The sequence below is a fragment of the Zea mays genome, chromosome 1 (genome assembly GCF_902167145.1).
Source record: "Zea mays cultivar B73 chromosome 1, Zm-B73-REFERENCE-NAM-5.0, whole genome shotgun sequence".
Classification (NCBI taxonomy): Eukaryota; Viridiplantae; Streptophyta; class Magnoliopsida; order Poales; family Poaceae; genus Zea; species Zea mays.
This window is the reverse complement of record NC_050096.1, coordinates 294,384,931-294,408,364: the sequence shown is the minus strand read 5'-3', so window position 1 is coordinate 294,408,364 and position 23,434 is coordinate 294,384,931. Positions and strand designations below refer to the sequence as shown.

At 43.9% G+C, this 23,434-nt stretch overlaps 2 protein-coding genes across 3 annotated transcripts; one reads left to right on the top strand and one right to left on the bottom strand.

Annotated features, from left to right (window-relative positions):
* Positions 1 to 5,502: 5,502 nt before the first annotated feature.
* Positions 5,503 to 8,322, bottom strand: LOC103644172 (pentatricopeptide repeat-containing protein). 2 transcript variants are annotated; one of them, XM_008667366.4, is made up of 2 exons: positions 8,137 to 8,322; positions 5,503 to 8,046 (listed from the first exon to the last, which is right to left on the bottom strand). In XM_008667366.4, the coding sequence occupies exon 2, from the start codon at positions 7,946 to 7,948 to the stop codon at positions 5,780 to 5,782; it is 2,169 nt and encodes a 722-aa protein (XP_008665588.1). In that variant the 5' UTR covers positions 7,949 to 8,046; positions 8,137 to 8,322; the 3' UTR covers positions 5,503 to 5,779. The 2 variants fall into 2 exon arrangements, with proteins under 2 accessions (XP_008665588.1, XP_020402582.1); XM_020546993.3 differs by having other exon boundaries at positions 5,503 to 8,071; positions 8,137 to 8,290.
* Positions 8,323 to 17,812: 9,490 nt separating this feature from the next.
* Positions 17,813 to 19,318, top strand: LOC100285871 (systemin receptor SR160). Its single transcript, NM_001158761.2, has one exon. The coding sequence runs from the start codon at positions 17,996 to 17,998 to the stop codon at positions 19,172 to 19,174; it is 1,179 nt and encodes a 392-aa protein (NP_001152233.2). The 5' UTR covers positions 17,813 to 17,995; the 3' UTR covers positions 19,175 to 19,318.
* Positions 19,319 to 23,434: the final 4,116 nt, after the last annotated feature.

The following is a 23,434-nucleotide window of genomic DNA, read 5'->3' as shown; positions in this document are numbered from 1 at the left end:
GATCGCCCTCTCGCCCTGTGCAGAGGCTCGGGGGCTGCTCTCGCAAACCCGGCTCCGGCCAAACCGTTGACAGCGTCAACATACCAGCCCGAGAACTTGGGACCCGACCGTGCACCCAGGCTACGGCCAGCTCGCATGAGGGAACGACCAGACCAGCCAAGGCATTGCGCGAGGCATTAAGACCTCGGAGGAGTTAAACCACTCCTCCGAGGCCTCGGGGGCTACACCCGGCGGGTGCGCTCGCGCGCACCCACCGGAACAAAACGCAACCGAGAAAGGCTGGTCCCCTTGCAAAAAAGTGCGACAAAAGCCTCCAAGCGAGTGTTAACACTCCCTTCGAGGCTCGGGGGCTACTGTCGGGGACCATAATTAGGGGTACCCTCAAGGCTCCTAATTCTCAGCTGGTAACCCCCATCAGCACAAAACTGCAAATGCCTGATGGGTGCGATTAAGTCAGGGATCGGTCCATTCGAGGGACTCGATCACGCCTCGCCCGAGCCTAGCCTCGGGCAAGGGCAGCCGACCCCGGAGGATCTCCGTCTCGCCCGAGGCCCCCCTCCAGCGACGAACATACTTCCGGCTTGCCCGAGGCCCTGTCTTCGCCAAGAAGCAAGCCTGACCAAATCGCCGCACCGACCGACCAAATCGCAGGAGCATTTAATGCAAAGGTGGCCTGACACCTTTATCCTGACGCGTGCCCTTCAGTCGACAGAGCCGAAGTGACCGCAGTCACTTCGCCGCTCCACTGACCGACCTGACAGAAGGACAGCGCCGCCTGCGCCGCACCGACTGCAGTGCCACTTGATAGAGTGAGGCTGACAGGCAGTCAGGCCCGACCTCAGGCACCATAGGAAGCTCCGCTCCGCCCGACCCAGGGCTCGGACTCGGGCTAAGCCCCGGAAGACGGCGAACTCCGCTCCGCCCGACCCAGGGCTCGGACTCGGGCTAAGCCCCTGAAGACGGCGAACTCCGCTCCGCCCGACCCAGGGCTCGGACTTGGGCTAAGCCCTTGAAGACGGCGAACTCCGCTCCGCCCGACCCAGGGCTCGGACTTGGGCTAAGCCTCGGAAGATGGCGAACTCCGCACCGCCCGACCCAGGGCTCGGACTTGGGCTCAGCCCCGGAAGACGACGGACACCGCTTCGCCCGACCCCAGGGCTCGGACTCAGCCCTGGCCTCAGCCGACGGTCTCCGCCTCACCCGACCCAGGGGCTCGGACTCGACCACGACCACGGAAGACAGACTCGACCTCGACCTCGGAGGAGCCTCCACATCGCCCAACCTAGGGCGCGGACCGACCACGTCGACAGGAAGCGCCATCATTACCCTACCCCAAGCTGACTCAGGCTACGGGGAACAAGACCGGCGTCCCATCTGGCTCGCTCCGCCAGATAGGCAATGATGGCGCCCCGCACGCTCTGTGACGGCGGCGGCTCTCAGCCCCCTTACGGAAGCAAGAGGACGTCAGCAAGGACTCGATAGCCCCGACAGCTGTCCTTCCGCCAGGCTCTAGCGCTCCTCCGACGGCCACGACACCACACGAACCGGGTGCCAAAACCTCTCCGGCTGCCACGACGGCATGTACTTAGGGCGCTAGCTCTCCTCCGCTAGACACGTAGCACTCTGCTACACCCCTCATTGTACACCTGGATCCTCTCCTTACGCCTATAAAAGGAAGGACCAGGGCCCTCTTACAGAGGGTTGGCCGCGCGGGGACGAGGACGGGACAGGCGCTCGCGTGAGGCCGCTCGCTCCCTCTCCCGCGTGGACGCTTATAATCCCCTACTGCAAGCGCACCCGACCTGGGCGCGGGACGAACACGAAGGCCGCGGGATTTCCACCTCTCTCACGCCTGTCTCCGGCCACCTTTCTCCCCCCTTCGCGCTCGGCCTCGCGCCGACCCATCTGGGCTGGGGCACGCGGCGACATTTCACTCGTCGGCCCAGGGACCCCCCGGTCTCGAAACGCTGACAGGAATAGGCTATTTTTTTAGAATGTGACATTCCACCACTTTCCAAAGTTATCATATAAGACTCTCAAATTCATGGGGTGAGAGATGGAAATTGATTCTATAAATTTATATGCTATTTTTCAGATACACAACTTATAGCACACTCTTCTACTTGCTTCGCTATAACATAAATGTAGTATATAACTATCTCTTTCATATGATTTAGTATAATATACAAATATATTACATATATAAATATATGAACTTAATTAGTTTTGTCTAAATTATAATTATTAAAATTGAATTCAATTTCAACGAAACAAACGGGGCCTAATTGTTTTTCCCTTGGGAAGGATTACAAAAGTGGTGGTTTACCACCGGTATTTTCAAAAATCACTCTAAATTTAAAATTTTTAGAATTTTATAAAAATGATAAAAAAATACACGTTCATGAGTAATCTGATATATAAAATATCTAAATTTAGTTTAGTTTGGCCTATTAAAAAATATTCCTTCCATTCTAATTTATAATTTGTTCCACTTATTTTCAAAAAATATAATTATTATAATTTTTTACTTTGGTATTGTTTATCATATAACATACTTTAATTTTGGCTTTGATTTTTCAGTTATTCACAGAAAATTTGAATAAGACGAGTCGGTCAAACTTAGTTCAAAAAAGTCAAACAACTTATAAATTGGGAAGGAGGGAGTAGAAAAATGTATGGACCCGTTAGTAAAACCGTTAACACGTTGATTTATCGCCAAAAGGCGGCGGTTTATGAGCAGGTAAACCGTGTTTTAATTCCGGTAAACCAGTTCTACTACCCATATTTAGTTCTATACTACGTATTTATTGCTCAAATTTAGTTTTGTGGTATTTAGGGTTTCAGATTTAGTCTCAATAATATGTTTAAGATTTAGGGTTTTAGATTTATATATGTTATATGTTAATATTGTTACAATGTTATATGTTAATATTGTTACATATGTGATGGTTTATGTTTATAGATTAGTTATTGTTAAGTTCGATAGTTGTTTGTTGCATGAGAATTAGAGTATTGCGAAGTTCGCTTGTTGTTTTAAATGAGAATTGCACTCTGTGGTTATATATGTATGTTGTATGTCATTTTTGTAAACATATGTTATGTGGGTCAATTAATATTCACTGAGCAATGTGAATTAAGCAAAATACAAATGAGCCCCGTCAATTTCTTTTTCATTGTAGCAAACATCAAAAGGCGGTTTAATTTGTTGGAAAATCGACGGTTTGGATGGTTTACAAGCGTTTTTTCATCGGTAAATCGACAGGAAAAAGTTTTAGTTTGATTTAGCAAACCGATTAGTTTTATCGGTCTTTACTGGTAAACAGTCGGTTTACCGTTACCAACGAAGGGCGATTTTTGACAACAAAACAGTTTGGTAAACCCTGCTTGCGACTCGAATAGTCGAGTTGCGACTGTTGTGGAACTGTGTAGGCTAGTATTTTCTATGACGTCGAACACATGCAACCTAGTCGCCTAGGGGTCCAGTGGAAAACATTGTGAACTTTTCTCCAACTATAAGAAAAATTATACTCTAACTGTCTGTATAAATTTTTTTTTTAGATTTGTCCCAAGTTAAACTATTAAATTTGACCACTTATATACAAGATTAAATTATTTTAAACTAAATGAATTATATATTATAATAGTTTAAGTCATGATGAAACTAGTAATTTTGCTTTTATGTTGTAAAGTATTATGAAACAGTTGGTATAACCAGCCAAACTTAAACAAAATCATATAGACGAGGTAGTATGTTAAATTCGTGAATAAGCATATACTATCAGCTCCTTAAAAGTTCACTATACTATAAAAAACAAGAAAAAAACTCCCAAACAACCAATCTTCTATTTCTATATATATTACAACTAAAGAACATGAAATGATATCGAGCTTGTATGGAACAACTTTTTTCTAAAGTGCCTTTCACATAATCTAGATTCCTAGATAATATAGTTGTCGTAAGAATCTAGATATCACGAGGCTTACTCACGAGGGAAGATTAAGGGGTATGCATGGTTTAAGATTTAGGAAGCGACGAATTCTTCCTATCGCGATGATTCAACGGATTCTATATTTATATTGATTTGTATAATTTTCGCATAAATAATTCTCACAGAAACGGAATGAAAAAACAAAACGTTCATAAGCCGATTCTAACGAGAAGCCGAAACAAAACACGGCCACACAACCTTTTGATGGCCCCGCTCGCTCGATCGTCATCTCCACGACTTTTTTTAGCCAGCCACATACGAGTGGGACTCTATCACCTTATATGTCATCTCCTTTTTAACGCCTCATTATCAGTTAATGGTCCTGTTTGGCACAACTGTTGCTTGTTGAAAAAGCAGCTTATTTGATAAGTTGGTGAAAAGCAACTTCTGCTTGTTGGCTACTTTTAGTTCATTCTGAGAAGCAGCTGAACTGATAAGCTACTAGAGAAGCTGTCTATTTGACAGAACTTCTGCTTAAATTTATGAAGAAGCTGAAAATAAGTTGTGTCAAATAGGGCCATTGGCGGTTTTCTACAAAACAAGGTTCGAACATATAGATAGCGGTTTTCTAGGCATTTCTATTCGATGCTAAACCTTTGGTGGCATTCCTATCTAATGCTGAATATCAACCTTTGAAGTCTTCTTTTACTAACTCTTACCATGTCAACTTCGATCCTCTTCTCTTTTCATTGCTATCTTACCATGTCAACTTCGATCCTCTTCTCTTTTCATTGCTATCGCACACTAAGATTTCACTACACACAGACGCCTAGAAGTCTTTGTTGGACATGTCCAAATCATCTCAATCGATGTTGGACAACATTTCTTTAATTGATGCTACCACTAACATGTCACACATATCATTATTTCGAACTTGATCCCTTCCTATATTGCCATAAATTCAACGCAACAATACTTATCTAATAAATATGTTGTATTTTTATAGACCAATATTCTATCCCATACAACATAGCAGATCTAATTACCGTTCTATAGAATTTGTATTTTAGATTTTGTGATATCCACTTGTCATATAGAACATCAGATGATTGACTCCATTCTATCTATTCCTGCTTTGATTCTATGACTAACATCTTCGTCAGTATCCCATCTCTCTATAACATTGATTCTAAATACCTCTAAATACCTAAAGATGACTTTTCTAGGTAATACTTGACCTCCTAATTAATATCTCCTTCCTCCTGTATAGTGTTCATAACCCTAATTTCCTATTTACTTTCGACCGACTTTCATTAACTAGCACTACATCATCTGAAAAAGCTACTCAAGAAAACACGGTTCATTTTTATGCCAAAAGTAACTTGTCACTATGTATTACTGTTTTAAGTTTTAAACACCCCAATCTGTTAGTAGAGGCCTAGCTGGTGGGTTTTGTTTTGTGGTGTTGGTTTAGTTCCATATTGGGTTCAGAATAGCCACAAATATAATAGCAGAAATTCAGGCAAGAAACCAAAGTCAATTTAATTCATCAAGTCATCACACAGACTATTACTGATGGCAAAGATTGTGTTTTTTTTCCTTAGAAATGGCACGATAATGTCTGAAAAGTACAGGACGTTATCCAGAGCAATTTGCCGTTTTCATCTTTGCTGAAGGTCTTTCAAGTATGTACAACTCCCTTATCTTTTCTGCTACAGGTTTTTCTACTTTTCTAGATTCTGCTACCAGTATTCATTACTGACAGTATTTCATGAAAACTTTACCTGGAAACACTGTCAGCACTGGTATATCCTTTCCCTACAACAGTAAACCAAAACATGTCACAGACCTCAATCTAGTCCTTCCAACAATATGTTGGCCACATTATCACCATCCACTGTCTGGTAGGCTTCAACAAGTTCTCTAGCCTCCACCAGATCAGAGCTGCCGACCAAGACACGATGTGTCCTTGAATCAGGCACCCACCCCTTTTCCAGCATTTGGTCTAGAAACTTGCATGCCTCACTCTTGAAGCCTTCTTTAATAAGTCCGTAAATAATAATGTTATACATTCTAGGGCTCACTGTTCCACTTGCATCTACCACTTTCAGTAAACTTTGTGCAACCATATTAAGAAAAGAAAACAAGGCCATATCATTGACTAATAATTCAAACGTCTCTTGGTCAGGAAAAAAGGAATGGTTAACCATTCTGTTGAACAAGATAGCAGCCTCAATAATTGTTTCCTTGGTGAGGAAAGAGCGCAACAGAATATTGTATGCATACCCATCCAATGGACAACCTTCCATCAACATTTGTGCAAAGAGAGCCAATACATGTTTCCCCTCCTTCAAATGGAACAGTGCTTGGATAATTATGTCATAAGTGGAGAATGTACAAAAAGTGCCTGTGCAAACAGAAACAGCCAACGTGCGCAATTTGACTGCTTCTTGAATCTTTCCAGACAAGCAACTCCCTTGAATTAGCATATCAAGTGACTTGTTTGTCAGACTGCAACCTCTATTATAGTGATATTTAAAAACTTCGATAGCTTCTTTGATCCTCTTTGAGTGACACAAAACCTCTACAAGCTGTGAGAAAGATTCCGAATTCAAAGACATGTTGCTAATACTTACCCTTCTGAACATACTCAAGGCATCTATGTAAGATCCTAATCGACAGTAACAAGATATAACAGCAGAATAGGTAGTCTTATCTGGTGCAAATGAAGAAACAACCATTCTACCAATGAGCTCAAATGCTCTTCTGATGTTTCCTTCATTGCAGAACTGAGTTATAACAATGTTCCATGACTCACAATCAACAAAACCTCTGCTGTGCAATTTCTCAAGATAGTTTACTGAATCCTGCAGCCTGTCATTTCTACACAACCATGTCAGGAGCACATTATATGGTTCTAATTCAGTGACACCATTTTCCTCTAGAAAGATCATAGCGTTGTGGAACTTGGATTTTGTACAGTAGCAATTTATCATGTCCACATATGTAATTGCCATTGGAGCATGACCTGATGCTACCATCTCTTTGAACACTATGGTAGCGTCATCCAGTAGTTCATTCTCACATAAACATCTAACCAAGGCACTGTACAACTGCAGACTCAACTGAATGTTGCCTTCTTTCATTATTCGATGCAACGTAATCACCTCCTTAACTTTACTGAACTTGCAAAACAGGGGCATCACTTGAGCATGGAAGCTGCTATCAGGGGAGCATCTAAGTTGCAGCATCTTATCAAAGAGCTTGACCGCTTCATCTGCTCTGCTGTGGAAACAAAGTGCTGTGATCAGTATCTCAAACGTATGACTATTAGGAGTACACCTCTTCTTGTTCATCCTGTCAAACTGAATCAGTGCCAGATCTAAACGACCAGACTCACACAAAGCCTGGATCAGAAAATTCAATGCCTCCACATCAGGGAGGACTCCCGCCTTGATAATCTCCGTGTACGCAAGCATGAACAACCGCAAACCCCTTCCTTGCCTGACCATACCATGCAGCACTCCGTTGCAAGCTGAGACTGACAACTTAAGCTTCGCAGATCTAGCATGCTGTATTACCAGCAAAGCTTCATCACATCGGTTCTTACTGCTCAGGGACTCAACTAATTTATTAAGGGCCTGCTCCAGCGCAGGAACCCTCAGCCTGACCATCTCACTGAGGAGGCTGTCCATCTCATCACGATTTTCCACAACAGTAAGCCTGGAGATCATACAGCTGTAGGTATCAACCGTCTGGATGTTATACCTCTGATGCGAAGCCCATCTGAAGATCCTAAGTGCCAAGCTCGAATCGGACGTGGAATCGAGAATCCGGGCTAGACTCTCTGGCCGGAGACTGTCCTTGAGTGACCGGATCGCAGAATCAAACTCGGAAGAACTTGCTCTCTCGGCAGAAGCCCGCGCGGAGGGCGAATCTGGGCACGAACAGTACATGAGTCTGCCTGATAGCAGGTGCCATCTCGCAAAGCGTATGCGATACGCAACCTTCAGCGCCATTGAGGCAGCTATATGGACACTGACAGCGCCATGCCAAGCTCCGAATGTGTAGGTCGTCAGTTTGTACTGAATTTTAGAATCTCTGTCCTCCTGCGAGGCTGCGAGTGTGCATTCCCCTTGTTACTGATATGAAAATGAGGAGCAAATTAAACGAGAAACCGACCCGGTCTCTGGGGAGAGTTCCTTACCCAGGAGGCGAGGAGGAGGGGCAGCACCGAGTAGCGCTCCGGCTGAAGCAGAGAGCCGCCGCTAGCCTCACCTAGCCAGCGCCGCCGGCAGCGGTGGGAGTCGAAGTCGGAACTCGGAAGGGGACCAGACGGGAAGCGAAAGAAAGGACGTCCATTCCGACTTCGAGGCCCAGCCCAGGAAACAGCAAGGCCATGACGATTGACGAGCCCAGCATAAATTTTGAATTATTTCTATTATTATATATATATTTTTTACAAAAAATACTTGTAGTCCAATTTACTGCAGTACTTCTGGTGTGGCACTGCATCAGTGAAATCGACATCAAAACCACCAAAATACAAAAAGTGAACAGTTTTCAAAGTTAAAAGTAATTGAAAAGCCTAGTTTTATAAATCTCTACTATTTTAAAACATCGGGTTTGTGTGTCATGCATCACGTGTAAAGCGATAAGTCTGTTCCTCTCGATCGCTTCTCGTCTATCAATGGGTCGTTACACTAAAGATGAGCCCTTGTTTGACATGGCATAGGAATTTCATTTCTAGATGTTGCTAGTGAGCTTCATAACAAGTGGCAAGGGAATAGACGACCTTCTCTCCCAAAGGAAGATGTCAATGCAACCAGATGAGATTAATTGGAGACGACCTTTAGAGCTAGTTTGAGAGCCAGAAAACCGGAGGGGATTGGAGGGCTAGAATCCTCTTCTTATTCAAAATTTTGAATAAGAAGAGGATTCTAGCCCCTCCAATCCTATCCGGTTTTCTGACTCCTAAACTAGCCCTTACAGTCAAGAAAGCACAAGGGTTGTTAAATCTCCTAGTTACCTTTTTCTGTGATCCTATCTAATTTTGTTCGAACATTTGCATGCTCAATGCTGCTGGTCGGTCCATAGAGCCTAGCGTGAATTCAGACACACTATCATTTCCTATATATTCTTCGAGTCGTCATGGTATCGTGCTGGTTTGCTAAAAACAAGTACACTTATTTATACAGCCTTTATTAGGAGAGCTCAAGGCTGCTGTTTTTTCAGACGGGTTGTGAAAATAGTAATAAGTCTGAATCATTTTATGCCATTTGATTCCATTGAAATCTACTCCCTCCGATCATTTTTATTTGTTGTGTTTTAGTTTAAAAATAAATTAACACGCGACAAATATTCGAGAATGGATATATATCATCAGCCGTATGCGGCCGGCCCAAGTTTGTTACTATTAGCAATGACGCGTGAGCGAGAAATAAACAAAACATGGTACGTAGTGCGATACCGCGTCGCATCTGAGCCAGCTGACACGGTACGCGTACGCGCGCGTGAACGAACAAGGGTAACAGGTTAACTGATCGAATCTCCCTTGCTTCGTGCAGCCGGCGACCATGCACGCAAACACGGCAGTAGGTGAGCGTAGCGTAGGCACACGTCACGCGAATCTCTCTCCATGACTATGGCCGCCATGATAGAAATGGTCGCCTCCAGTCCAGACTCTTGGTTGCCTTTGGCTCTCGGGCGTCGGCTACTGGTAACGACGCCGACCGAGAATATTTCATCGAGATCACACGTCGTCTCTGCGCAAGTGGCTTTCGTTAGTCTTCGCGGTGAGCCGGTGACGCAAGGGCAGAGCAGACGTCGTGTGTGTTATATACTGTGCTACACTAGACTCGGTTAATATGTTTGCTGCACGTCGGACACACCGTTTGTCGGTACCTAGAACGGGTTACTAGAGAAGACAAAAAAAAACTCCTGAGAGCTGATTTGGTGACCCGGGATCCCGGGAGGATTAGAGAGAATTAAGGGCTTGTTCGGTTCTACCCCAATCCATATGGATTGAGGGGGATTAAGGGGGTTTCAATCCCTAGTAAGTTAAAATCCCTTCTAATCCGTATCAATCCCCTTCAATCCATATGGATTGAAAATAACCGAACAAGCCCTAACGGGGAAATTAGTTCATTTCTCCTTCAATCCCCTCCAATCTTTCCGGGATCCCTTTGTCACCAAATCAATCCTAAAGACGACCCACTAATCGGCCACCTCACATGCCAAGCAGCTCGACGTGAAGTCCCGCTAAGCCGACGAACACCTCCACGGGTACAAAGAAGTTCTACAGATTGTGAACCTATTTTTATTAGCGTTTCTTAGAACCGTCGGTGCTAAGGGTTAATAGAAATCATCATTTTTATATGTGGGTAACTGAGGATCGCCAGTGAAAATCGATTTCCACTAGCGGTTAAGTTAAGAAAACCGCCGGTGAAAATCAGTTTCCATTGGCCGTCGACGTAATAAAACCGCTAGTGAAAAATATTTTCAGAAACATTAAACGGATTTTAAAAACTGCAAAAAAAATATTTCAGGAGAGGACCAACCCGTCTCGAGTCACAAGTCGCGGCATTTTTTGCGTAAATTTCGCGCGCTATGGAGTTGTTAGGAATCGAATCACCGACCTCACCCTCGTGCGTACCCTCCGCTACAACTTCGTCTATGACATGTTTTTTGTCTAGTTTGTAATTTTTTTATCTGCATATTACAACCAACTGAGTGTAAATTGCTTTTTTGAGACCGTAAACGAATTCAAATAAAAAAGTTGTCAACTACACAGTTGAATAACTTCTGAAGTTATACAACTTTTATTTTGATACTTATTTCATTCGAGGTAGTTTGCAAAATTTGAATTTTAAATTTGACATACTTAGATTCAATTTTTGAGAACCGAAACGAGTTCAAATAATAAAGTTGTCAACTACAAAGTTTCATAACTTTTATAGATCTTCAACTTTTATTTTGGTGGTTTCATTATACGAGGTCGTTTGAAAAACTCAAAAAATTAAGGATAAAAGTGATTTCTAGTGGCAGTTCCTTAAGAAAACCGCCACTAGAAATCATGGATTTGTAAAGGCGTTTTCTTAAAGAACCGCCTGTAGAAATACGATTTATAGTGACGGTTTTCTTATGGAACCGCCACTAAAAATAGCACAGACGGTTGATAACCGAATCCGCCTGTAAAAATATATTGCCCAATAGGCTTTGAGTCTCTTTCTACTAGTGGCCTACCGAACAAATACTGCCGAGCGACCTTGTGAGGCGGGGCTGCCGACCAATCTATCCATCGAACAACCCAGCGAGGCGGAGTTGCCGACCAACCTGTCCGTCGAGCAACCCAGCGAGGCGGAGCTGCCGATCAACCCGTCCGCCGAGCAACCCAGTGACGCGGGCTGCCGACCAACCTGTCCGTCAAGCAATCTAGCGAGGCAGGGTTGTCGATCGACCTGCTCACCGAGCAACCTAGCGGAGCAGGGCTGCTGACCAAACTGTCCGCCAAGCAACTCAGCGAGATGACAACCGGCTCTCAGGCAAACACCTCTATTGAAACGAAGAGTCATCCTAGTACTATTGAACCACGTCGCACGATGGGACATCACCGAGCCATGTTCAGACCGTGGAAGCGGTATCGAAAGGGTCTCTATCAAGCACAACATAGATACGTATCCCCGCTGACTAGTGGGACCGGACAACCCTAGTCACCCATACGCCGGAAGAAACGGGCCAATACGTCGTACCAGACATATGTCTACGCATGATAAAAGATGACACTGAGGGAATGACGGAAAATAAAGTTATACTGAAGACATCCCTAAACCTCACCTCGAGCTGACTCTGCTGGACCCACCAAGCACCGCTACGTCTATATCGAAACAACTAAAGGAACCCATTGATGAACGAACGAGATGTGACGCCATACTAGGGGTACGGCGGCGCACGACCCAGCAGACGACACCCCAGTAGGATACAAGTTTTCATTGTAACGTCTACCCTTGAATTATAAAAGGGCATGACAACCCCTATCCAAAGACATCCCAGAGCTTCACACAAGCACCCAACTGTAACACGTTCCAAACAATAATACTGTCAGCACTACACTAGACTAGGGCTCTGGCCTGAATCAGTATAATCCACTCGTCTCAGATCCACCTTCGAGCCCCCGTAGCTCACCATCAGAGTGAGTCCGTGCTAGCACCCCTGCCAAACATAAATCTTACTGTCCCCGAGTTCTAGAAACCACGACACATAAATTTATTCTAAACATATATACGGTACCCACCAAATATGTCTGTTGTCTTTGTTGCACCGTTAACTCGTTTGTTTAAAACTTTAAGTTAGGTTTTAACTAAGACATCTCATGAGCTTATGTAGGTTGTCTAGCACTAGATATTTCATAAGTGTGGATCACCGCTCACCATTAGACTTAAGTAGGTCAAGCTACTCATCCATGTCCTCTACAGTATGATCAAAAGAGAAATCTATGTGTGCAACAACTCCGACACTTAGAACTAATTGATCGTTAACCTTCTTGCCCATTTCTTGAAAACCAAGGATTGATTTCCATCATCAGGGGCACAAAAATCATATAAGTTCAATCAATCTTTATTAGTATGACCTAAACCAGTTTACCTCTGCAAAATAGATGCCGAAATTCAATCCGGCAGTCCCTGGAGTCGCCTCACACGAGAGACAATGAGCTTGTTTGGTTCAGCTTTTTTCTGACCAGCTTTTCTGAGAATTTGGCTGTAGAAAAAATCTGATTGTGTGGAGAATTTGAATATCGTGAGAATTACATACGAAGGAAGATAAAGTGGTCCAAAGGGTTCAGAATCTAGAAACCGACAGATTCTTACTATCTTGACGACTCGACCGATTATGTGTTTATGTTGATTTTGAACGTTTTTTACGAAAGTGATTTTTATAGAAGCCAGCTGAAAAGCTGGGACGTTTGGCGGTCCACAGATTTTGGTGACCAGAAGCTAGAAAAACCCCAAACAAAGTGGGCCAATGCGTGGTGTCGGAGAATATTCGGTGGATGATACAGCAGTGGCTCAATTGGATGGTGTTGTTTGGGGATGTAACTTAGCCACCATTGTTTTCTATTGTTAGGTCTAATTTCCCTTTAAGAGGACGAAGCCGGTTACTTCTATAATAAACTTAGCCATTTGTTCTTATCTCTTTTGGTTACAAATGTCGTACGTTTGGACCTTGGCATTGAAGAAGTTGAGACCACTAATCGCCTGCCGGTTTTCTCTGGGAAAGAAAACTCAACAGAAGCCAACCAAATTATTAATCATAATCATGACATGACATGTATGACACATCACCCAACCCAACATTCGTGTTAAAATTATCTCCAATATAATGAGCGTATGATCCCCTTGCATAAGTCACAAGTACTATTTGGTCAACTCAACACACGGAGCCGACACAGCCACACCTACACAGGAAGAAGAAGAATGTGTGCATTCATGCATGCCGAGAACTATATAGAGCTGTTTGCGAATTAGAGCAGCCGTGTCCATCACCATCAGCAGCAACAAACTAGCAGACGCAAATGATCCATAGAGCACACAAGGAACACGTATATACAAGGGTCGTGGCGTGAAACACAAGTTTTTTATTTTTGAAATATTATTGGGCAAGAGCACTGCCATATCATTTAAGAACATATTTAGAATTTTGTTAGGCTGGATCCATTGCATCCAATGCATCGTGTTTATATCTACTGTCGTCCCACTTGTCCTATTTTCGACCGGTCTGTATCTACATACGTTAGTTTTTATCTATCACAACTTTACAGTGCACAACCTTTACCATAAGCATACAACTACATTAGCGCTACGTCAGATTTTCTTGCAGACTCATACACAAACAAGAGACTGACAGAGCATTTTTTAGACAATAAATCCTAATTTGTAGCTAAACATGTCATGGCATGGCATGCTATATGTAGGATTTTTTGTTTGAGACTCCGAGATGAATCATTTTGTAGACTGAGCCCTGATTTTGGTTTGCTAAACATGTAATAGCTGCTATCATGAATCCTATTTTGTTGTAGCTAAACATGTAATGGCTGCTACCATGAATTCTATTTTTTTGTTGTAGCTAAACATGTAATGGCTGCTACCATGAATTCTATTTTTTTGTTGTAGCTAAACATGTAATGGCTGCTACCATGAATTCTATTTTTTGTTGTAGCTAAACATGTATTGGCTGCTATCATGAATTCTATTTTTTGTTGTAGCTAAACATGTATTGGCTGCTACCATGAATTCTATTTTTTGTTGTAGCTAAACATGTATTGGCTGCTATAATATAACGGTTGTTATGTTGATATGTTCAAAGAAAACTATGTTAATCTACCAATTGTGTTTGATGCTTATGCAGAATAATATATTTATCGTCTATTCATATTTAGATATATATATACATATATTTAATTAGTTTATATGTTATGCAACTTACTAAGAGTCGATAAAAGAACTTTTAGCGTCTAATCATTAGTCGGTGCAAATCCTAACGAACCGTACGTCGCTATATCTAAGTCAGTCAGCATATGTTTTATTAGTGTGAGATGATCTGTCGGCAAAAGTTGTTCGTCGTTATAGATTTATCCCGACGGCACTTATAGCGTCGGATATGTGTCGTCGGCATATGTTTTTAGCGACGGGTAGTAAGACGCTGAGAGGGCTTTTAGCGACTGATAGTAAGCCGCAGATTTTGGGTTGTGGTGTAATGAAAAACACGTTTTTTTAGTTCAAATAGAGAACGAAGGTTTTTTCGAGGAATTTTGTTGGGGGCATGGTACCACCAGCTCGTTGAAACTAGCAGCGGCATTTGTGCTGCTTTTCCAAATAGTGCCTGAACAACCAGAGAAACCGATGTTCTAACAAAATGATGCTCAAACCCCCTGCCGTGTCATGGCATGGCAAAGACGACGCGCTAGAACCACGTTTTATTATCTCATAAATAAACTAACTGCAAGTTACATGTTCAGAGCGATCGACACGAGAGGACGGGTCACACACACATGCATGCATGCATGCATGAATGAATGGTGAGCGAAAACGAGAGCAATATCTCACCAACGGCCAATGGGCGACGACCGACGAGACGACGCGACACGAACCCGACGTGCCACCGGATTCTGCCGCGCTGCAATGAACAGCAGCAAGTCGCAGGTCACGTCAGGATCCGACGCAGACCGAGGTGTGATGTGATGTCCATGGCCCGGCGGACCGGTTTCTGGAGCTGCTGCAGATCACGGTGCGATGGACGACACAGATGGTGATCGGAGGAGATCAAGGAAGGGAATCCTACTTGGTGACTGATCTGGTCAAGCGAGAAATTAAAAATACGGATTAAGGCAGGGGTTGTGGTGTGGAGGATGGTTGACCCACCACCCGTACACAATAATGATGAGACGAATTGACCACCATCTGAATACGATTATTTCCAGAGATACGGAAAGCAGAAGGTGCAGGCAGGCCTATCATCAGTATACTCCTAACTCCTGCACCAGCAGACAGGACATACAGTATTTTATATCTCACTGTATTTCTCTGCCCATATTCTCTTTTCTTGGAGACATCACATATTATGATATAATATACTCTGTTTAGATTTCTGGTCAGGCGTCAGAGTGAGACATGTACTGGCAAATTGCTAAGCTGCCTGCCCGGGTTCGGTTTATCCTGTTGGAAAACGACTACAGAGCTCCTCCTGTTTCTCGTGTCATTTTTAGTCCACTGTTTCTCGGTTTCAAGTACACCAACTAATTGTCTATTCATCTAAAAAAGGTACAACAATTATATGTGTCTTGTTCATCAACCCATCGAACTGTAGCCCGTATTAGCTGTTCATGCCTCAGAAACAATCAGGGGCGACGTCTATGAGAATTGAGAAGGGTGCATATCCGACTACAAAAATTTGCAAAATGGGTTATTTAGACTAGATTTTTACGGTATATGCACCACATATTAATCATTACTAGTTATCATCAAAACACGGTGATCGAACTGAACAAATGCAATTATTTTGCGAAAAAAATCCATAGATAGATAGAACAGAAGGTAGGAGTTATGTGTGACACAGCTAGTAGGGGTGGGCACTTTTTTTTTACCATAAACCTAAAACGCACCGAACCAACCCGAAAATACCAAAAAAAATCGTTGTTTTCGGTAGTTCAGTTCGATTTCGGTTTTTGTATCTCAAAAGTTTGGTTTTCGGTATCGTAATTGGTTTTCACCGTTTACCGAACCGAAATACAAAAAAACGAATTACCAAACTTTATCAATTCTAAAATTTGACTATTTGATTATGTGAACTAAATGTGTGAAGCAATTAAACTGTTATTTACTTATTTTATATGTGATGTATGATGTATATCTAAATATTTGTATCTATATAATTTTTATTTTTTAAAATTATGTGTAATCTATCATATAAACTTGTTGTATATGTTGTCTTGAGTATAAGTTTAGTATTCGGTTTTTACCTAAAAACCGAAATAAAAAACCAAAACCGAACTTCTTGGTTTTTCATTTTCTAGAAAACCGATCGGTTTCTAATATATAGAAAACCGAGGTTTTTTAAAACCAAAAAACTGAACGAAGTTTTTTTTAAAAAAAAAAGAGAATGGCTAGCCCTAACATCTAGAGAATTTTTTTCTTACAAAAAACCTTTATGTAGTAGAGCAAAAAGGCCTAGGAAATAGGCTTAGTTGTTTTGCTCAAAGAATAAACCAGGCTGTTCGCCTAAATGGCTAAATCCTCACAAAAAGTAGACTATAGCAGTAGTACGTAGCTGAAATCGATGACCACTGAGACCGACCGCGTCACCGCGACACTGAATAGTGAACGCAGAGAGGAAAAAAAGGCCACTGTTCCGAACAGGAAGCATCCTTGAAGCAGCCAAGAATTCGTGCAGCGCAGGCGACATGGTTTTGGTTGTTTCTGTTTGATTAGAGGCCTGTGCATAGAGGCTAGGCTAAAGAAGGTTAGTTATATAAACTACTCATACAAACAAAGCGAAAGGAGTAGCACAAGCGGCCAACAAACACGGGGAATAATAGGTAGACTCAAAGCGTCTCTCTCTCTCTCTCTTTTGCTTTCGTGTTGTGAATTTGTAATGAAAGGAAGTACCTGTACTCATACGGTTTTTCAATGGAACCGATGCTTGGCTTTCTCATGCAATCATCATTTGATCGAGCACTATGCAATCCCTCTTTTAGTGTGCATGATTTGGAAATCGGAGAAAGAAGAACGTACCCAATCAAGATCATCAGTGAAAAAAAAAGGTGCTGGCATGGCAGTAGCAGCGGCATCTTATGAGTGGCCAGTGGGTGAGGTCTGAAGATCATCTTATGGAAGGATGAGATTATTAGCGGCTACATGAACAAGCTCCACTGTTTGAGCACAGGAACTGGGAGAACCCATCAGCTGTCTGTTCATCAATCGACAATGAATGGGAAATCATTTTCTGTGCTCCTATATATTGGTACAAATCCTGAACCAAAGTAGCGCGAGACAGCAATGTCTGTCACTGACAAGTAACAACGAACCCTGGTGGTCCAGGGTTTTTTTTTTTTTTACCATGACAACCGCCACAAAGAGGGGCCCAAAATTTCGACGCGGCAGCAAGAAAGCGAAAGGGTCACGAATTCACCAACAGGCAGGCAGGTCAATTAGGTAGGAAAAATCTAATCACTGCTGCTGCCTGCTCAACTTTTACCACGATATCCCACCCAAATAAAAAAAAACATGAACAGAAATTGTCGCAAACGAAGTGGTCAACCGTGCCAATGATCCAATCCAAGCACAATAAGAACAGTATAAACAAAGCTAGAGGCCATGAGCAAGTGGTGCACGCGCAGAACCTTAAGAAAAAAACAAGTCTGAGAAGCCCCAGAGATGAAGCGCCTATATATACACACACACCAAATTGAACACACGGCAACAGCACACACTGGACACGAAGCAAGCACACACTAGACACAGCAGCAAGCAAGCAAGACACCAAACATTCCAGTGCCCGCCTTATACCGTTGCATGACGAGGATGAGCTCGAGGGCGGCGGCGGTGGCGGCGGCGGCGTTCCTGGTGCTCGCGGCCGCCTGTCCGCTGCTGGCCTCGGCGCAGCCAGCGCCGGGCATGCCTCCGCCGTCCCCGGCCGCGAACAACTCCCGGCTGGAGAAGGCGTACGTGGCGCTGCAGGCGCTGAAGCGCGCCATCACGGACGACCCCAAGAAGCTGACCAAGAACTGGTGCGGGCCCGACGTGTGCAGCTACTTCGGCGTGTTCTGCGCGCCGGCGCCCGACGACCCCTGCCAGCGCACGGTGGCCTCCGTGGACCTCAACCACGGCGACCTCGCCGGGACGCTCCCCGAGGAGCTGGGCCTCCTGTCCGACCTCGCCGTCTTCCACCTCAACTCCAACCGCTTCAGCGGCTCCCTCCCCGACTCGCTCCGCTCCCTCCACCTCCTCCACGAGATCGACGTCAGCAACAACCAGCTCTCCGGGCCCTTCCCGCCGCAGCTCCTCTGCCTCCCCAACGTCCAGTACGTGGACATCAGGTTCAACAACTTCTGCGGCGAGGTGCCGGCGGCCATCTTCGACAAGAAGGTCGACGCGCTCTTCATCAACAACAACCACTTCGAGTTCACGCTGCCCGACAGCTTCACCAACTCGACGGCGTCGGTGATCGTGCTGGCCAACCTGCAGCGGGTCAGCGGCTGCCTGCCGAGCAGCATCGGCGACATGGCCGCCACGCTCAACGAGCTGATCCTGCTCAACAGCGGCATCTCCTCCTGCATCCCGCCCGAGATCGGCAAGCTGGACAAGCTCACCGTGCTGGACCTCAGCTTCAACAGCATCGCCGGCACCCTGCCGGACACGATCGGCAACATGCGGGCGCTGGAGCAGCTCGACGTCGCGCACAACCGCCTCGCCGGCGAGATACCGGAGAGCGTCTGCGGCCTGCCGCACCTCAAGAACTTCACCTACTCGTACAACTTCTTCTGCGGCGAGCCGCACCGGTGCCTCGAGGTGCCGCGCGTCGACGACCGCCAGAACTGCATCGCCGGGCGCCCCGACCAGCGCCCGGGCGAGGAGTGCATCTCGTTCCTGCACCAGCCGAGGGTGCGCTGCGACGCCCACGGGTGCATCGCGCCACCGTCTTCGCCACCTCCACCTCCACCTATGCATGCTCCTCCGCCGCCTGTATACTGATCCGTGAACCGTGGTAACTCGCGATTGCTTCCCTTGCCTAGCTTGTGGTGTCAAAATCGAAAGGGTAAATGCATACACATGGTATATACTGTAACTTTTATTTCTCAGCAAAAGATTAATAATGGATTCATAGATTTTTCATCACGGAATGCTAAGCATATTGATATTCCCCAAAAGAAAAAGAAAAGAAAAAAAATTGCACTGCACAGCTCAACTGAAAGTTTGGTGAGAGAGAGACTTATCAATGCATTCCTTTTATTTGTTTCTTGTACTGGTTTTCCAATGCTGTAGTACTTCCAAGTCATAGCTAAACAATGCTCTCTAGCAGTACGATCTGCAAAATACTTGGCTTCTCATAGCATCTCGTCGGTACAAACAGTTGAGTTTGTAGCTGTAGTACGTTTAGACGAGGGACCATGCATGCCTAGACAGAACTATAGCTAGGACCACTGCTAAAGTGGGAGGAAGCAAAGAAAAACAACGTAAGGATGTCAACATTGTTTTGCCTTTTTATAGGTTACAAAAAAATGATATAAATGCCGGGATAATCGTGCAGCCTTTCGAGTCTTCATAAGAGCTGGTGCACGTACATTAATTACAGCATGCCGGTCTCGCGATCGATCTAGATAGCAACCATTGTTGAAAAGTTATGCTTGGCGACAACACATGGCCGACCTATTCAAGAACTGGAGCTAAGGGAAACAGAGGAGAGGAGCAAGGAAACGCAAGACGATAATAATAAATTGAAAAGAATCTAGTTTAGTACTACACCAAATGATGAGTGGAATAATGCGTTCGATAAGGATTGCTGGATTGGTCAAAGTGGGGAGATATATAATAAAAAAAAAAGGTGCTCTCATGGATTCCAGCTGCAAAAGAGCGCGTTCTTTTACTCTATGGTTGATCAATTCAAAGGGCAACACAAGAAACTTCCCCTGCCTCTCGTCTTGGCTGGCTGGCTCCAGGCAGTCTCTACCTTTATCCATATAGCTTCTACTTCATGTCCTTGTCACATGATCGACCAGGAAATCAAGTCTGGTAGCATAGCAGGTGGCGTAATGTGTTTTCAAGAGGATAATTGAAAGCCAGGGTTGGTCAACCAAGTCCCATGAACACGGGACAACAACATACAATTTCAACTTCTCCAACACTCGTCAACAAACCGCGCGCAATGTGTATGTGTATCCAATGTGGATGTTTTTTTTTCTTCTCTTCTCTTTTTCAGTAGTAATGCGCTCCAGGGCTGGCTGTGACTTATTAACTCTGTTCAGATGCTCCAGCTGTGCAGCATTCAATCGTGCGGTTGTAGCTAAATAAATGTGGGTTTCTCGATCGATTTGTGAACTAAAAAACAGTGATGACTGTTATTACGGGACCAGTGTGGTACAGTGCACTACGCGCTGCTAGTGTAACGTGTGGCCTGAACCCTGAATGGGCCATTATGGCTCTCATCAGACATGCAACTGAACAGAGAAAAGGACTCCTTTAGACTTCGTAACTGATTCCTCAGATAGTTACGTGCCAGAATCCTAGAGGCGATGCCTTTAATGAATGAAGAGCTGATTCCGGGGAAGATTCAAGGCAAGTTTTGGGTGAAACCATATACATATGAAATTCAAATAAAAACATCGTCTCTTTTCTACTCCATCCCTCCTAAAATATATTGCGTTTTAGATTGATTATACATTCATCGAGTAACATATAAATATAGTTTACATGTATGTATATATTCATTATCATTTGAATCAATGTGGACAGAAAAAATAAGCAAAAAGAACTACTTTTTAGGATAGAGGGAGGGAGTATTAAAAAAATCAGTTTTACTGTGATCTTTTTCTTCAAGCAAGAAAAAGTTATGCAGTAATGTTGTACCAACTGTAATAGGTGACAAATAATAGTTGTAGTAGTCAAGGCAGAACTCAATGAGTAATCCTGATCGATATGCACTCAACTCAGAAAATTCGGGAGCTAAATGAGCTCTAGCCATGATTGGATATTCAACAGCATATTCAAGGTCACGTACGTAACCTAGTATCAGACCAGGACCAATAATACTCATAAAGAGAATAATTAGTCGTCAGTAGGTTTTCCATGGATATGCATGTTCGCAAAACCTGAGTGGAAGGCATTGCAGTACAAGATATTGAGTTACAAGGATTTTAGTCACCACAAGAGCAGATCCCTTCTTCATGGAAGCGATTTGGATCCCTGAATACAATTCGCCTACTGAAAGCCATTGAGACAAGCTTTGCCATCGAGTGGCATCTTGCCACACGCGGAGATTCTTCGCAATAGGCAGTGTAGCTCCTGGAGCAGGATTTAGAAGCACAAAAGCAATTGCCAGCTTCTCACTGCGATATTTAGGCCTTATCGTCTTCTCCTCCTCACCATGGTTCTAAGGACGGCAATACAGAATCCTAACTGATTCTACTTACACGTGGACGGTCCGCGCCACTACGGCGAACCGTTCAGACCGCGGACTGTCCGCGTGCCACTTTCGGTTCTCAACACTAGGCGCACAACCAACGTCTGGACGCCTAGGCGACGCCTTATTAGCCAACATATACAACCAGGCAACCAATAACTCATAAGCTATAAATCATCACAATAGTGAATCCAAAGTAGTTTCTAAAGGAACAATAGCAAGTCACAAAATATAAAACAACACAATATCAAATCTGAAATAGCCACATAGACAGTTTATAATGGCATAGTTAATAGTAACTAGTTGTTGCTACTAATGCTGCAAATATGCTAATGAAATCTAGCAATAGTTAATATCCCACCTCTCAAAAATCATCATCAAACTCTCCTGGGATATTGGGTGCCTCCCCTTTCCACCATCATTGCCACCATCAAGTTAATATTCACAATATGTGATTTCTGCATCATCATATGTACCATTTTCTTTATCTTCCCCTTTGGCCTCTTGCATATTTTGTGCAACAACATAATTTCTTTTTGACTAAACATTATGAGCTCTTCTTAGTAGGTTTCGGCCACGAAGTGCTTCTGATGCTCCAATGGCATTATCCACAAGGTCCCATGTAAGGTCACACTCACACCTACGCCCACCTTTAGAGCCTACATGCAAAGAATCAGCCAACTCAATGTCCCAGTTGAAGTCCTCATGAACCAATGGATCAAAATTTTCCCCTTTCTTGTGGCGTAGTTTTTGGAACCTATCTTTCATCTTTCGGATGTAGGAAATGAAGATGATAGAATTCAACCTCTTATGCAACAACTGATTTCTTTTCTTTGTATGGATCTATAAAATAAGAAACACCTAGTAACTAATTCCTGAAATATTGGTTACAAAAGTAGCCAAATAGATGAATGAGGACTTGAGGAAGCACACATAGTAACTTGCAAATTCAAAGGTACTCGAACTATGTTCACAACCTGGTGATGACGTACAAAGACTCACCAAGCCCCAAGAGCATGGTATGAATGCCTTAGAGACTTTTTAATTGCTAATGCTTTCAAGGTTGGGAAAGCCAATCCAACTTTATTCACTAAGACTTGTGATGGTGACTTATTTGTGTGCCAAATTTATGTCGATGACATAATATTTGGTTCTACTAACCAAAAGTCTTGTGAAGAGTTTAGCAGGGTGATGACTCAAAAGTTTGAAATGTCGATGATGGGCGAGTTGAACTACTTCCTTGGGTTCCAAGTGAAGCAACTCAAGGACGGCACTTTCATCTCCCAAACGAAGTACACACAAGACTTGATCAAGCGGTTTGGGATGAAGGACGCCAAGCCCGCAAAGACTCCAATGGGAACTGACGGACACGTCGACCTCAACAAAGGAGGTAAGTCTGTTGATCAAAAAGCATACCGGTCTATGATAGGTTCCTTGTTGTACTTATGGGCTAGTAGACCGGATATTATGCTTAGTGTATGCATGTGTGCTAGATTTCAATCCGATCCAAGGGAGTGTCACTTAGTAGCCGTGAAGAGAATTCTTAGATATTTAGTCGCTACGCCTTGCTTCGGGATCTGGTATCCAAAGGGGTCTACCTTTGACTTAATTGGATATTCAGACTCCGATTATGCTGGATGTAAGGTTGATAGGAAGAGTACATCAGGGACATGCCAATTCTTAGGAAGGTACCTGGTGTCTTGGAGTTCTAAGAAACAAACTTCCGTTGCCCTATCCACCGCTGAGGCCGAGTATGTTGCCGCAGGACAGTGTTGCGCGCAACTACTTTGGATGAGGCAAACCCTCCGGGACTTTGGCTACAATCTGAGCAAAGT

Bases quoted from the DNA above. Each gene is read 5' to 3' on its own strand.
- LOC100285871 (NM_001158761.2), top strand. From the start codon at position 17,996: ATGACGAGGATGAGCTCGAGGGCGGCGGCGGTGGCGGCGGCGGCGTTC.
- LOC103644172 (XM_008667366.4), bottom strand. From the start codon at position 7,948: ATGGCGCTGAAGGTTGCGTATCGCATACGCTTTGCGAGATGGCACCTG.